This window comes from Cygnus atratus, chromosome 17 (genome assembly GCF_013377495.2).
Source record: "Cygnus atratus isolate AKBS03 ecotype Queensland, Australia chromosome 17, CAtr_DNAZoo_HiC_assembly, whole genome shotgun sequence".
Taxonomy (NCBI): domain Eukaryota; kingdom Metazoa; phylum Chordata; class Aves; order Anseriformes; family Anatidae; genus Cygnus; species Cygnus atratus.
The window spans coordinates 4,398,011-4,412,142 of NC_066378.1; the positions used below are offsets into that span (position 1 = coordinate 4,398,011).

Genomic DNA, 14,132 nt, shown 5'->3' on the forward strand with positions numbered 1-14,132 from the left:
CTCTGCAGCATCCTCTTAACAGCACTGCTGCCGACCTCGTTGCTCCCTGCTCGCCTCAGGAGCGCCAGAGACACCATCTGCCTGCAAGCTGCCCCGCTCTTGGCTTGAAACGACGGCAGTCGGAAGGGACTGTAGGTGGAGCAGAGGGACCGTGGTGCGTTCCTCCCCGGGGTGCCAGCTCCCGGCTGCTCTGAGGCACGAGGGGTGTTGGCCCCATGCTCTCACAGCGGCCCTGTGCCTTTTCTGAGGTGCTGCTGGCAGCTGGGAGGGACTGAACCCACCCCTGCCAGGAGGATTTGGGAGCACTGGCATGGGCAGGCTCCTGAAAGAGCATTTTGTTGGCAGTAGCTGCTTATGAGCAGCAGCAGACGTCGCTAACCGCTGCTCTGTTCCCAGTCACCCCCTGCACACTGAGCCTTGGCTGGGCTCTGGGGGCTCCGTGTCCCCGCAGCCCCGGGGCCTGCAGCCTCGGCACACAGCAGAGTGCGTGCTGCCGCTTCCTAGAAGGAGCAGGGCTCCCCGGAGCACAGAGGCCTCCTGTTCTCTGTAATTAACCCGCAGCCCTGCGGGATCCGGGCCGTGATTCAATTAACGAGACGTGGGTTCCCTTGCGGCGAGGCCTGGGAGCTCCCGCTTTGTGGGGGCTGGCTTGTGGTGCTGCTGGCCCTGTGCCAGGGAAACGGGGCCATGCTGCCTGCTCAGTGGCTTTATTTTCCCACTTGGTTGGGGTTTATTGCCCCAGATAATTTTTATTTCCCTAGATAATTCCAGGCTGTTCCCTGAGGCATGCCCCAGCGCCATCCAGCACAGCTCCGGGACGGAGGGGCTCCCGCCACGGGGGCAGGTACCCTGAGCCGGGTCGTACCGTGCCGAGGCCGCCCAGCAGGTGGGGGACCGGGGCTGGGGAACCGGGACCGGGGCCGGTCCGTGCCGGGACTGCCTGGGGGGGGGGGGACACGCTGCCCCTCTCGGTCGCCCCTCCGGGCCGCGCACGCGGCGGGCCCTGCTTAGCTTCACACCCCCTCGGCGTTGCTAGGCAGCGCCCGCGCCCTCTGACCCGCGCAGCGCCGCCCGCCGCTCCCATAGCTACCGCGGGCGGCGGCGGCCATCTTGGCGGCGGCGGCGGGGCGATGAGCGGCTCCAAGGCGAGGGCGGCGGCGGCGGCGGGGCCGGAGAAGAAGCCGCCGCCGAGCACCGGGGGAGCCCTCAGCCGCCTGCGGGGCCGCCGAGGCTCGGGGGACGCGGCGCCGCGGCCGGGGACGCTGTGGACCGAATCCGAACTGCTGGCGCTGGAGACCGTCCGGCCCGAGCACGTCCTGGGGCTGTGCCGGGTGACGGAGAGTGAGTGAGGGCTGAGGGGGGCTGGGGGCTGTGAGGGGCTGAGGGGGCAGCGCTGTGGGGCCCCCTCATGCCGCTCCGTGCCCCTCAGGCTCGGTGCCGCTGCCGTCTGGGGACCGGGGATGCCGGGGCTGCATTGCCCGCTTCTGCCCGCGGCTCTCTTACAACTTTCAGAAAGTTGTGTGGGGTTTTTTTTGTTGGTTTTGTTCTGGGATGCTGCTCTCTGCCTTTCTGACCAGATTCCTTTCTTGCTCTTCTCCTTGGCACCTAGCACGCTTTTGTTTCTTCTAGCCTCAGTTTTGTTCTGCTTGCCTGAAGCTTCTGAAAAAAACAATTTGCAGTATGTACCTTAAAGGGCTAGTTTAAAAAAAATTCCTTTGCTAGTTACTCGGAGATCATTTGAAATGCTAGTACGTGTTTTCTTTTTCTTCTAGATTATTTATGCAAACCTGAGGACAACATTTACAACATTGACTTCACCAGGTTCAAGATCCGGGACCTCGAGACTGGAACAGTGCTGTTTGAAATTGCGAAGCCTTCTGCTTCAGGTATATTATCCTAACATCGCAAAGAGGCTAGAGGGACTCAGGGAACTGAGAAGCTGCAGTGCAGGGCTCATGCTAAGCAGAAAAGTCTTTCAGTATGTCCTGGTGACTAAATCCCTTTCCTTTACCTCAACACTGAGTTTTCCCCTGCTGTGAAATTTCCTAGTTTTGTCATAAAAATGTGATTATAGCGTGACAGGGGAAATCTTATCAGCTGCGAATCTTCCCTTGTTGGCTAGCCGGGGCACAGAGTTTCTTACACGTGTTTTGGCAATTACAAGGGGGGGATATCCTGTGAGATTGAGGGCGGTTTTAGCTCCGGAACCACCAAGGCTGAGCCAGCCGTCTTATCAGATATTCTCTGTAGTTCTTAGTGCTAGTTTGAGTCTCAGACCGTTTCTTAAATATCTTCACGTTCAATGCGTAAGTAATAGCAAGGCTGTCCTGATATTCCTGTTAGCCAGTATTACTTTACATGTATGCTATTGGCAGAGTAACTCTGAGCTGGTGCATTTTCTAGAGCAAGACGATGAGGGTGAAGATGACAACAGTGAACTTGATGCTAGTGCAGGCCGCTTTGTTCGTTACCAGTTCACCCCAGCGTTTCTTCGTCTTCGGACTGTTGGTGCAACGTGAGTAAGAGTTCATAAAAAGAGGGGAGAATGAGATGTTTATGTAGTGTCACTGACTGTTGTAACTAGAATCAAGGACTAGAGAAAACCTGTCTTGCACTAAGAATATCTAAGCGTCTCTTTCTGGAACGATCTGTTGGATTCTTCTGTAGTCTTGGGTCAAAGGCTCTGTTCTTCTCAGTAGGAAGAGAGGAAGGTTGTCTTAGCTGGTTTTTTTTTCCTACTTGTGGCTTACAGAGTGGAATTTACAGTGGGAGAAAAGCCAGTGTCAAACTTTCGAATGATTGAGAGACATTACTTCCGAGATCGCTTGCTGAAGAACTTTGACTTTGATTTTGGCTTCTGCATCCCCAGTAGCAGGAACACATGCGAACACATCTATGAATTCCCTCAGCTCTCAGAAGACCTTAGTAAGTACCTCCCTTTCTGTACTGAGTTGTTTTGTTTGTGTATGCATATGTGCTCATTTTTTCCTTCTCATTTTCTCTCTGCTTGTGCAAAGAGTTGTGAGTGGGATGGAGGGACAGGAGTAAGTAGGTACACATTCCTTGTTTAGGCTGTGTTTAATCCTGAGTCACACATTTGTGCTGCAAATTCTCCACCTTTGGAATGAAAGCCTAAGACAACCTGTACTGTCACGTCACAGGCTGCAAGAAGAATTGGTCAGTTACAGGGCTTTTGTGCCTAATGCCCGGCAATGTAGTCCAGAAAGTAAGAAAACCTTGAAAAAGGGTTCTCCCAGTAGTCACACGGCTGTTTTCAGCACTTGCTTGTTACGGCTTGAGCCTCCAGCTTTGGAACAGAACTGGCTTTTCTCTGAGAGGTGTGTTTTTGAGCCGACCAAGATCTCTGCAAATACACATTGTGCAGGCTATGTTTGACCTCAGGGGCTGGATAGAGCAGGGGCGTGTGGTGTGGGCCCTTCTGTGGCTGCCTGGCCGCGGGAGGAGGCGCAGTGTTTGCACCGCGTCTGTGTACACGTGGGGAGTGCAGCCACTTGCTTTTATTTGCGGATTGCAGCCTCTCTGCCTACAGACAATGATCGCTGCTTGCTTTAGCGGTGGCTCTGACAGTTTCCATGTCTTGTGAGAGATTACTCCACCCATTTGTTTGCTTTTGGCAGTGCTTGTCCTGGGAATAGGAAGAGCAGGCTGGAGCCTTTGAAGCGTGCCCAGCAGTGTGGTTTGCTTCTCTTACTTGGATAGGGCAGAGCATCAGCCTGGTAAATCCAGCAGAGTGGCAGAGCCCTTTTTATTCTGACTTCGTGCTGTCCACTGGAGTGCGGCAGGCTGCTGAATGTAATTGAGCTTTCTCTTTCACAGTCCGTCTGATGGTTGAAAATCCATACGAGACCCGCTCAGACAGCTTTTACTTTGTGGACAACAAGTTGATAATGCACAACAAGGCCGATTACGCGTACAACGGAGGACAGTAATCATGTGTGTCCGTGGATGCCGTGCTGCCGTTACCATTCCAGATGTCCAGGACCGGACTGGAGCTGTCTCATGCAACAAGGCTTCTTGTCAAACCTTTTTTTCTTGCGTGAGGCTGAACACATGAAGCAAAGAAGACAGCTCCCAAAAGTAAAGGAACTCTCCCTGCAACGCTTCACTATCCACCACTCTTAACATATCCAGCCTCTGTCATTCTCCATTTCTGGATACCTTCTGGTACCCTGGTTAGGTTATGGATCAGAGGCACTGTTAGAAAACTATTGCTGTTACAGTTTTTGTAGCTTAGGTTGCACTTTTAGTGCTTCTGATGTTTCACCTATTGGGTGACTACCCTCTTTCAAGAGGTCAGATTATTCGGGTAAGCTATTTCTTAGCAGGACAATTTGCCCCCTTTGGGTAGCCACTGACACCTGAAGAGCAGATCTCTTCTTCACTTGGATAGATCGTCTCTTCCGTGCATAGTGGTTTAGTTTGTAGCATGGCTGAGGTTGCTTTTTAGGGTGCATCCCAATATTCTCCAGTGGGAAAGATAAAATAAGAGACTAATTCAGCTTCTGAGTGATGCAGGAATCTTATTTCTATATCCAGGGGTCTGAGCAGCCCCCTGGGAATGGCTCGATCAGAGATATCACTGGGGAGAAGAGATGGGGGAAAAAAAGGCGCTTTATCCAGTTCGGTCGTTGAGTCAGTCTGATAGCATTTCTGTCTGAGCTTTTGCAAGCAAATAGCTGAATTTTGGAGCCCAAGGGTCAACCTTAGAGCTGAATTTAATCTCAGTATATTTATCATTTCTCTTGCTTCCCCTTGCGTAGGTTTCTTGGCTCTTGCTACGGAATGTATTGGTTTTGGACCAATGGCGCATTGTCAGTCTAGCTGGGGTGCAGGGGAGGTGTCGGTTTAGTGGGGCTTAGAGGAGAAAGGGAGAATGGGGAAAATCACTTGAAAAACACTTAAGAAGCAAAGCTTCCTAGGCTTCGATCCCTGAATATTTTTAAACCTTTTAAACCTGAATGTTGGAGGTGCTGGAAGGAGAGACGGTGCTGTTACCATTTGCTTTGTTTCTGCTGAGGTACTAGAAGCTAAAAACCCCAGGTCAAATCATTCAGTGTTACAGAGGGGGATTCGTAATGACCAAAACGTGAGAACTGACATTCTCTTTTTAATTGTTGGAGTTCCTATCACTGCTTTGCGTACTTGGCTGCTTATTTATATTTGAGGAAGTCTCCTGCTGAGTTAGTGGCTGCCAGACCAGAGGGTGTCTCCACAGCAGCGCTTGGGATCTGGCGATAGGAAGTGGCACCGTGCGCTGGGTAGAGGAGAGCTCTGCTTCTCAGTGACTGCGCTGGTGCCCAGCTCCTGACCATGCAGAACCTCAGTGACCAAAACCCTTCTCTGCTTGTTTTCTGCTTCAAGTCTGGTGGTTCTGCTGGGCTGGCCAGCCCTGCCTGCTGTGCCGGGGAGTTAGGTCGTGTCTGGACTAGAGACACTTGCTGGTCTTAGTTCCACTCGTTCCCCAAGATAGCTGAAACGTAGCCCCTTGGCAGATACAGTCGGTTACCTGCTGTGTTAAGGCCGATTCAGCGTAGGTCCTGTGTTAGCAGGATGAATTGGGGTGGACATCACAGCCTGTTCATGCGTAGACAGCAATAGGAAGCCGCTGCCTTTACCTCACAGATTAACGATGGGAGCCTTGGCGCAGAGGATCAGCGAGCAGCAGCGTAAGCAGTGAGAGTATGTGGGGTGGCAGTCACGAAAGAATCTCCAGCTCTTGGGAAGGATTTTTAATTATGATTAACCACAACAAATGACCTGTTCTGGGTGGAGCATTAATCATGAGCAACCACAACAAACGTCTTGGGAATGTGGAGGGGCAAGGTCTGTGTGGCTGAAAGACGAAGAACAGTTCTGCTGCCATCGCTCCGCTCCAGCATCTCCAAGGGCACTGAGGGGATCTTGGTTAGTTATTTCAGGGTTAGTAAAAGTGGAGCTTGAGGTGCCTCCTGCAGCAGCTGTCTTTAGGCGGGCTCATGCCATGCTGTTGAGATGGGAAACTTTTGTTCTGCTGGAAGAATATTTGCTTGTGACAAGGCAGAGCTGCCCAGAGGTGTGCTTTCCACCCCGGAGCATTCTGAGCTGCTCAGGTAGGGTCAGAGGAGGCTGTTAGCTGTTCCCAGGACATTTTAGCATATTGAGCTGAATTTTTACGTAGTATAAATCCAGGTGCCTTTAGATGTTCCTTTTATCTCGTTTTCTGTATGAAGCAAACTGCTTTTCTTATGGATGTGACGTTTCCCGTCTGTTTTCCGTGTCACCGAGTAAAGATACTCAGAGGAAGACAGACCATTGCCAGAGCGAGCAGCAGGAATTGCTGCACGGGCGCGTACCGACCTGTGCGAGCCGCGGGCGGCCGGCAGGCAGCTCTGCGGGGCCGGGAGCGTTTGTAGGGCCGTGGCTGCCATCTAGCCGCTGCCTTGCGAAGTGCCACTGGCCAGCCTGAGCACCCTGCCGGGCATAAATACGGCGTGGATGCTTAGAGGAAAGCTGATTCCTGTCTTAGGCAATCATTACCTCAGCCAGTCGCGATGAGAAAAAAGCATCGAGGCAGTGGCTTTCCCACTGGTGAATGTATCATCTACTCAGCAATAAGGAAAGGAAAACGGGAGGAAAACCAGGAGGCTTGCAGGCAGCGCTAGCAGCCCTCAGACAGTTTCTAGATGGATGTTTGCTTTGCCAGATCAGAAGGTCTTTGCCCAAAAAGCATGCTGCAGAAATAAGGCCCTAGAAGAGGGCAACCCAGCACCGGAAAGGGTGATTGTAATCCAAAAGGTCAGGGATTTCTGAACTCATCCCTGAGGCAGAGGTGATGTCTTTGGTAAAGTGATCTAACAGAGCATCTTCCCTCGGTTCTGTGTGCTCTGATGCTGTAACGATGGATCAAAGCTTCCCACGCCAGTGAGCTAGGAAGGAATTCCGGTAGGATCTCACCCTTGTCAGGTGAACGGTCCCAGCCGGGTGCTGACAGTGAGGGAGCTGCTTTAATGTCAGGCGGAGTTTGAGCAAGAGAACAGGTACCTGCGCAGGCAGCTTCTCAGGTCACTTGTGCCGAGTTGGAAGAAGAGGGCTGGGATCATGCTGTGCTCCGCTCTAACAAAGGGACCAAACCCACACATCCTAAATCTTTCCGGTGTTTGTCCTCTTAGGACCAGGACCTCTTTTTCGCACTTCTGAGGCGAGTGCTTTGGACTCGTGCCAGCGAACTTTCTGGACAGCTGTTTCGGGACTGACTGAGGAATATCCGTGAAGGAAGGTGTCCCTTGTCACGGGCTGGGCACCGCTGTCCTTGTCCCCTGCTTTCGGTAGGAAGCGTCTTCCTCCGCGTGCTTTCCTTAGGATTTTCAAGGCTTCTCGCTGCAGAGAAGCATCGACAGCAGCTTGCCCTCTGGTGCTCGAGGACGTTTACCTGCTTGCCTGAGGGTTTGGGAAGAATAAAGTGGTTACAAGCTAGAAATGAACGAGGGAAGTGGCGGTGGCGAAGCAATAAGGTCCAGCTGCGGTGAGCTCTCAGCTCCGTGTCGCGTTACCTCACCCTCGGCTGGCGGCGGTGCCCCGTGCGCTCTCACAGCGGGCTGTGCCCCGTGCTACCTGAGCGCCGCCCTCCCTGCGCTGTTCGGGGGCGCAGCCCCAGGACGGTGCCCGCCCGTCCTGCCCCTCTTCCTGTGCCGCAGGGAGGAGCGACCAGCAGCGCTGCTGCCCCTCGGTGCCGGTACAGCAGGCGGGGCTCGCGGCGCGGCCCTGGGGCTGCTGCCGCCTGGGGGGCCCCGCCCCGCCCCGCCCCGCCCCGCGGCCGCTCCCCGCCCCCCCGGCTCTCCACGGGCGCTGGGCGGGGCCGGGGGCGGGGCCTCTCGCGAAGCCGACCCCGCCCTCGGCATCTGGGGCATGCGCGGTGCGCGCTGCCCTGAGGGATGGCGGCGGTCATGGCTGCGGGCCTGTCCCTGGCCCGCGGCGCGCCCCGGGGTGAGGGCGAGGGGCCGGGGGGGAGGGTGGTGGCGGGGGGGGTGCCCCGGTGCCCTTCAGGGCCTGAGGGGGGGGGGTCGGGCCCTGCAGCGCCGCCTGGGGCCGGGCCGGGCCGGGCCGGGCCGGGGTCACCCCCCGGTGTCACCCCGGCGGGCCGGGGCAGCCTCACGCCGCCTCACGCCTTGCCCCGCTCCCAGCGCTGCCCTGGGTCGGGCTGCGGCGGCTGCACACGGTGTACCAGAGCGTGGAGCTGCCCGAGACGCACCTGATGCTGCGCCAGACGTGCCGCGACTTCGCCGAGAAGGAGCTGATGCCGCTGGCGGCCCAGCTGGACAAGGAGCACCGCTTCCCCGCACAGCAGGTGCGTGACGGGCGGCCCCCCGGCCTGCAGCAGAACCCGCACGGGCGTTTTAGCACGAGTACCGCCGCCTGTTTTGGTGCTCAGCGCGCAGAGATGTTCCTGGGCTTCTCTGGCACGAAACATCCTCTGCAGCTCGTACTTCATAGCAGGAAATGCTCGTTAGGCTGCCTTCTCAAGTTGTTGAAACGCTTTTATTGCATGTACGTAGCCATAACGTGGTTTGTAGTGAGGAGCCCTAGGAGAACTGAGCACGTTTCTGGTGGTGGAGAGAAAAGGTCAGGAGGCAGATGTTGGTCATCCCCTAGGGCTGTGAAGAAATGGGGGTGCTGCTCAAACCGTGGCTTGTGCGAATCAGTGCAGCAAGTCTGTGCTGTGTTGAGCAGACTGATGCACCTATTGCATTGTGGTGAAATATTAAGCCCAAGAAAAATAAACAGTTACGTTAGCCAAAAGGCTCCAAGCAAGCAGTGTCAGAGGCATGCAAGTTTTGTTATATTCCTTTTATTGTATTCCTTCTATTACATTCCTCCTTCCTGTTAAGGAGTAAGGAAGATAGCCAGGAAAGTCATATCTGTTCTAAGGAAGAAACAACTGCCATCTTACTTCGCTGGTCTTACCTGAGATTTTTACATTTGATTTTGAACATTTTCACATGAATGCGTAGGGGAAAATTCAAATTGTAAACAGCATTTATTAAGATAAAGCAACATGCGTAGAACTAGCTGCTTCATCCTTCTTCTGGATTTGAAGTGAAGGATGAGTGTTTTGGGTGTCTGTACAGGACGAAAAACATTTGTTTAAAAATTCACAGGTTGTATTAAAGCAAGCAGAGCCTGGTAATACACTTACTTCTGCAACACCAAAAGATTGGGCTAAATTTGTTATATTGCATTTTAAATACAAAAATAGAGGACAGCTTGTTTTTCTCTTGTATATTGCCAGGTATTAATAAGAGATGGATGTAAGTGAGACAGTGCTCTGAATTTAGCCAGGGGTGGAAGGTGGGGTTGGAATAATTTGGAACGTGACCAGCAATTAAATTCTCAGGAAAGTGAGACCTGGCTATAATGGGAATGAAAAACTGTCTTCTTGCGAAGTGTTCTGTGGGTCATTCATTCTGTAAAATTCTTTCCTTGTGCAGTCCTAGGCTGAAGCACAGCAGACTCAAAGGTAAAGTTCTGACGATTTTTATCAGCTAGATTTCCCATGCAGGGCTTCCAACCGACAGGGGTAGCGTGAGGGGAAAATGTTGGTGGGAGGCTGAGAAAATTCTGGTGAGGCTGTAGCTGCCTATCTCATCTATAGAGGGCTCCTTCCTTTGAGCAGGAGCTCATCCTAGCCAGCAATGACCATGTACAGCTCTTGTCGAAGTCACTAGGGACACCTCCCTGTTTGCTCAGCCACATTCCCATTTCACCAGGAGTTAGCACATCTTCACCTGTGTGTAGCCCTGCCATGGCCTGTCCTTATCGCCGTCTGTCTGCATGATGTGTTTGCTGGGACACTGGGGGAGCAGAGCGCCTTACTTCTCCATTCGCCGTGCAGGTGAAGAAGATGGGTGGCTTAGGGCTGCTGGCTATGGACGTGCCAGAGGAGTACAAAGGCGCAGGCCTCGACTACCTGGCCTATTCCATCGCGGTGGAGGAGATCAGCAGGGGCTGCGCGTCCACGGGCGTCATTGTCAGCGTCAACAACGTAAGTGCCTCGGGGCTGCGCCGGAGGGACAGGCCTGGAACTGAGCCAGCACCAGGGTGGTGGTTGGAGAGGGGCGTATGGGAGAAACGGGAGAAATGGGAGCTGTTCCCGTGGTGGGTTCTGGTGTGCTGGGGAGCACTGAGATATTTGGGGGTTTATAGGTTGCTCATACCTTCAGCAGGCACTAACTCAGCTCTCCATTCTCAAAGTCTCTGTATTTAGGGCCAATACTCAAGTTTGGTTCTGAAGAACAGAAGCACAAGTGGATCGCTCCCTTCACCAGTGGGGATAAAATCGGATGTTTTGCTCTTAGTGAGCCAGGTGATGTGACTGTTCCCGTGCTGTTGCAAAGGACGTAGGGTAACCTTCCTTCGTCAGGTTTAGAATGGACTTTAGGTCTGACAGACCTAAACAGTTTGCAGACAGGTGGGTTATAACACTTCATTTAAATGAAGTCTCAGCGCCCAAGGTACGTGTGGCACCACACAGTCCACGCTGAAAACTTTCATCCCTTCTGTGCGAGCAGAGCCCTGGAGATGGCGGCATCTCTGCCACTGACCTTTCCCTTTCCTGCTTGGAGCCACTGTGGGCGGGGTGGTAGTGACAGTGGTGACACCACGCAGTTCCGGGTGGTGCCACAAGCTGACAGCAGGGCTGCAGGCAGGCGCTGGCTTTGCACCATAGGCTGCCGCTGATCGCCTGAAGGGTTTTTGTGCTGCCTTGCTCAGGAAATGGCAGCGACGCGGGAGCAGCATCCACAGTGGCACGCCTGGATGGTGACGAGTGGGTCCTGAATGGCACCAAGGCCTGGATCACCAACGCCTGGGACGCCTCGGCCACCGTGGTGTTTGCTACTACGGATAAATCCCTGAAGCACAAGGTGTGTTCTGCGAGTCGGTTGGGAAAAGAACTTGGGAGTAAAGGAAGTGATGGGAGCACCACTCTGAAGGGGTTCTGGGGGGGCTATGCAGGGTATTTCGAGCTGTGCAGGCGTTGCACAGGGCAGGGCTGATGTGTGTGGGCTTTGTTGTACTTCCTCGGCCCTCCCCTTCTTTCTGTTCCCACGGCTCCTGTGGAAAAAAAACGTCTGCAGGAAGCCTGCTGACACCCAGGTAGGTGCAAAGTTGTCACCATTCCTAAGAGTCTGGCTCCTGTTGCAGGGCATTAGCGCGTTCCTCGTTCCCATGCCAACCCCGGGGCTGTCGCTGGGGAAGAAGGAAGACAAGCTGGGCATCCGAGCCTCTTCCACAGCCAACCTGATCTTTGAGGACTGTCGGATACCCAAGGCCAACCTGCTGGGGCAGCTGGGAATGGGCTTCAAAATCGCCATGGTAAGACGTGGCTCAGCGCTGCAGCTGTGGCTGTGTGACGCAGTAGTTCCCCAGCTTGGCCATTTCCAAATCCACTTTCAGACTTAGGATAATGATGATGAGAGCTGCCAGTGTGAGCTGCAACATTAGGCATAGCCCCTTCTGGGCAGCACGTGAGACCGCATTCACAGAGCTCGGTGAATTTACCACAGAGCCGTGACAGCGCTTTTTTCATAGACCCAGCGTGGCAGTTCTCCGGTTGAGGAATGATGCTGATGGTGTGAGCAGGGATGGTTTTAGTTTAATTTTTCTCATCTGTCCATGTTCTAGCCTCCCATTTTGTATGCATAGATTAAGGGAAAACCTTGCATTTTCCCTAAATATTTTGGCCAAGGAGAGCTGTCCTGGGTGCACAGGGCATGCCCTGGATTGTCTCTAAAGGTGGATGAAATCAGAGCCAGGGCACGCGCGTCTGTGGCTGTCTGTGCATCTGCGTGTGCGTCTATGTATGTGTGTCTGTGTGTACCACTTGGTCAGTTATGACCTGATTTAACACATATTTTGTCTTTCTCAGCAAACTCTGGATGCAGGAAGGATCGGCATCGCCTCCCAGGCGCTGGGAATAGCGCAGGCAGCCCTGGACTGTGCTGTGGATTATGCTGAGAAGAGGATGGCGTTTGGGTCGCCCATCACCAAGCTGCAGGCCATCCAGGTACGAGGTAGCCTGACCCATCAGGTGCTCACATTGCTGGGGTTGGCAGGAAAATGCGTGTGGGCACTGGGACTTCACTCCAGGGGCACAGCGCACGCTGCACTGACTGGGGTAAGCGAGGTAATTGTTTATGTTTTCAAACAGACTGTTAAGCTGGAGGCGCTCCTTTTCTAGTAGTATTGGCCTCAGAGGTGGGACGCTTTGGTGTATGTGCTCGTGCAGGCAGAGGCAGCCACCTCGGCCAAAGGCAGTGTTTGTCGTTGCAGTTTAAGCTAGCAGATATGGCTGTGGCCTTGGAGGGGGCGCGCTTGCTGACCTGGAGAGCTGCGATGCTGAAAGACAATGGGAAGCCCTTCACGAAGGTATTGTCACCCTTCCATCTGTCTAGCTGTGACAGCTCTGGACACAGGCTGGAGGCAAGAAACCCGTGTGATGTACAGCAGTGCTGCACTGAGCTCGTGCCCAGTCAGTGCTGCTGGTGTTTAACCACCGGCAGGTGGGTTAAACATGCAACTGGGGTGTCCCTTTTTTGTGATCGCTGCATCCTCAGTGATGTTTTCCTTCCCCGAAGGAAGCGGCAATGGCTAAGCTGGCGGCATCAGAGGCTGCAACAAACATCGCTCATCAGGTAACTACACAGCATGCTGGAAGCTGGGTTGTGGTCCCTCCCCATTTCACACAGCAAGCTGAGGAAAGTTCCTAGGGCGGGGGGGGGGGGGGGGGGGGGGGAAGGTAGGGGATGATTCAATCTTTGCTAGAATATGTCTTTTTAAAAAATAAAAAAATAAAAAAACCTGGGTTGCCCATGGAAGAACTAACAACTACCCCTGAAGTAGTTCATTTGCTGCCTGGGTTGTCACTGCTGTTACAACCAGCTCTAATCCTGTTTACTCAGCAACTGTAATAGCCCCATGTGCCCCCTCCAGGTATGCACGCAGTAGGATTAGCTCCTTTTATGGGGGTTGTGGAGAACAAAGTCCTGGGACTGACCTGCTGCCTTTTTAACCCGCTGCCTTTTTAACCTGCTGCCTCCGTTTCAGGCCATCCAGATCTTGGGTGGGATGGGTTATGTGACAGAGATGCCAGCAGAACGTCACTACCGCGATGCTCGTATCACTGAGATCTACGAGGGGACCAGCGAGATCCAAAGACTGGTGATAGCAGGTCAACTGCTGAAGGCTTACCGTGGCTGAAGACCCTCAGAGCACCACGCTGCCCCAAAGTGCCTCCTAGTGGTGCACAACAGCGGTCCAGTCTTGGCCCTCATGAAGGAGGACAATGATGGAAGTTTTCCTCACCAGTGATTAACTGCCCTTCGTGTTAAAAATGTGCTGATTCTTCTTTGGACAAAGTATGGTGCATGGACGGCCCTATCTAGGTTGGTAAGCAATGGCCTGAGTGCAGGAGGGAGGAAGCACCCTGTGTGTAGGCGAGCACAGGCCTTTTCCTAGCAGAGCGTTTTTCTGTGGTAGCACAGCGAGTGACTTTGCTGTTCAGTAAAGTCAGCTGCGATCCTTGTGCACTTCCCTCCTGCTTCCTTCGTGAGGCTCTGTCACACGTGGTATGTGATACCCAGCGCCAAGGTTCGAGGCACTGGGATGTGCCCCCTGTGCTGTCCCAAGCTGCAGGTTAAGCTGCCTTGGCTGCTGGAATAAGGAATTTCAGGTGGGAGATGCTCTGAGGTGGGCTCCCTGTGCAGCGCAGGCCATAGCAAGAAGTGCAGCAGCAGCGCACTGTTCCCCACTTCCAGCAGGCGAGGAGCTAGAGGGGAGGCCACAGGTACTGCCGACACACAAAGGGCTCTGACACAGGCTGTGATGCTGCGTGTGTGGGTGTAAAAACAAAGGTAAGGAAAACAAAAACCCATCTTGCGCAGCACAGCCCTCAGCCTGTTTGCTCAGGCCCTTATGGCTGTAGCTGTAAAAGCAAAGTATAGAAAAGCTGCAATGGCTGAGACATACTTACAAGAAACTGACAATAAATGTTCCCCAGCCTGCTTTTAGTCCACAAACAACTATCTAACAGGAACGTGCATGAAGTGGCAGTAACAGCCTTTAGTCTATAATGTATT

At 53.7% G+C, this 14,132-nt stretch overlaps 2 protein-coding genes across 3 annotated transcripts; both read left to right on the plus strand.

Annotated features, from left to right (window-relative positions):
* The first annotated feature begins 1,088 nt into the window (after nucleotides 1–1,088).
* UNC119B (unc-119 lipid binding chaperone B) lies at nucleotides 1,089–4,520 on the plus strand. Its single transcript, XM_035556653.2, has 5 exons — nucleotides 1,089–1,341; nucleotides 1,773–1,886; nucleotides 2,404–2,515; nucleotides 2,753–2,925; nucleotides 3,838–4,520. The coding sequence occupies exons 1-5, from the start codon at nucleotides 1,131–1,133 to the stop codon at nucleotides 3,948–3,950; spliced, it is 723 nt and encodes a 240-aa protein (XP_035412546.1). The 5' UTR covers nucleotides 1,089–1,130; the 3' UTR covers nucleotides 3,951–4,520.
* Nucleotides 4,521–7,890: 3,370 nt separating this feature from the next.
* ACADS (acyl-CoA dehydrogenase short chain) lies at nucleotides 7,891–13,589 on the plus strand. Of its 2 annotated transcripts, XM_035556729.2 has the most exons (10): nucleotides 7,891–7,983; nucleotides 8,181–8,344; nucleotides 9,890–10,039; nucleotides 10,249–10,360; nucleotides 10,768–10,919; nucleotides 11,200–11,370; nucleotides 11,924–12,061; nucleotides 12,328–12,423; nucleotides 12,633–12,689; nucleotides 13,102–13,589. In XM_035556729.2, the coding sequence occupies exons 1-10, from the start codon at nucleotides 7,932–7,934 to the stop codon at nucleotides 13,252–13,254; spliced, it is 1,245 nt and encodes a 414-aa protein (XP_035412622.1). In that variant the 5' UTR covers nucleotides 7,891–7,931; the 3' UTR covers nucleotides 13,255–13,589. The 2 variants fall into 2 exon arrangements, with proteins under 2 accessions (XP_035412622.1, XP_035412621.1); XM_035556728.2 differs by having other exon boundaries at nucleotides 7,894–7,983; nucleotides 12,328–12,689.
* Nucleotides 13,590–14,132: the final 543 nt, after the last annotated feature.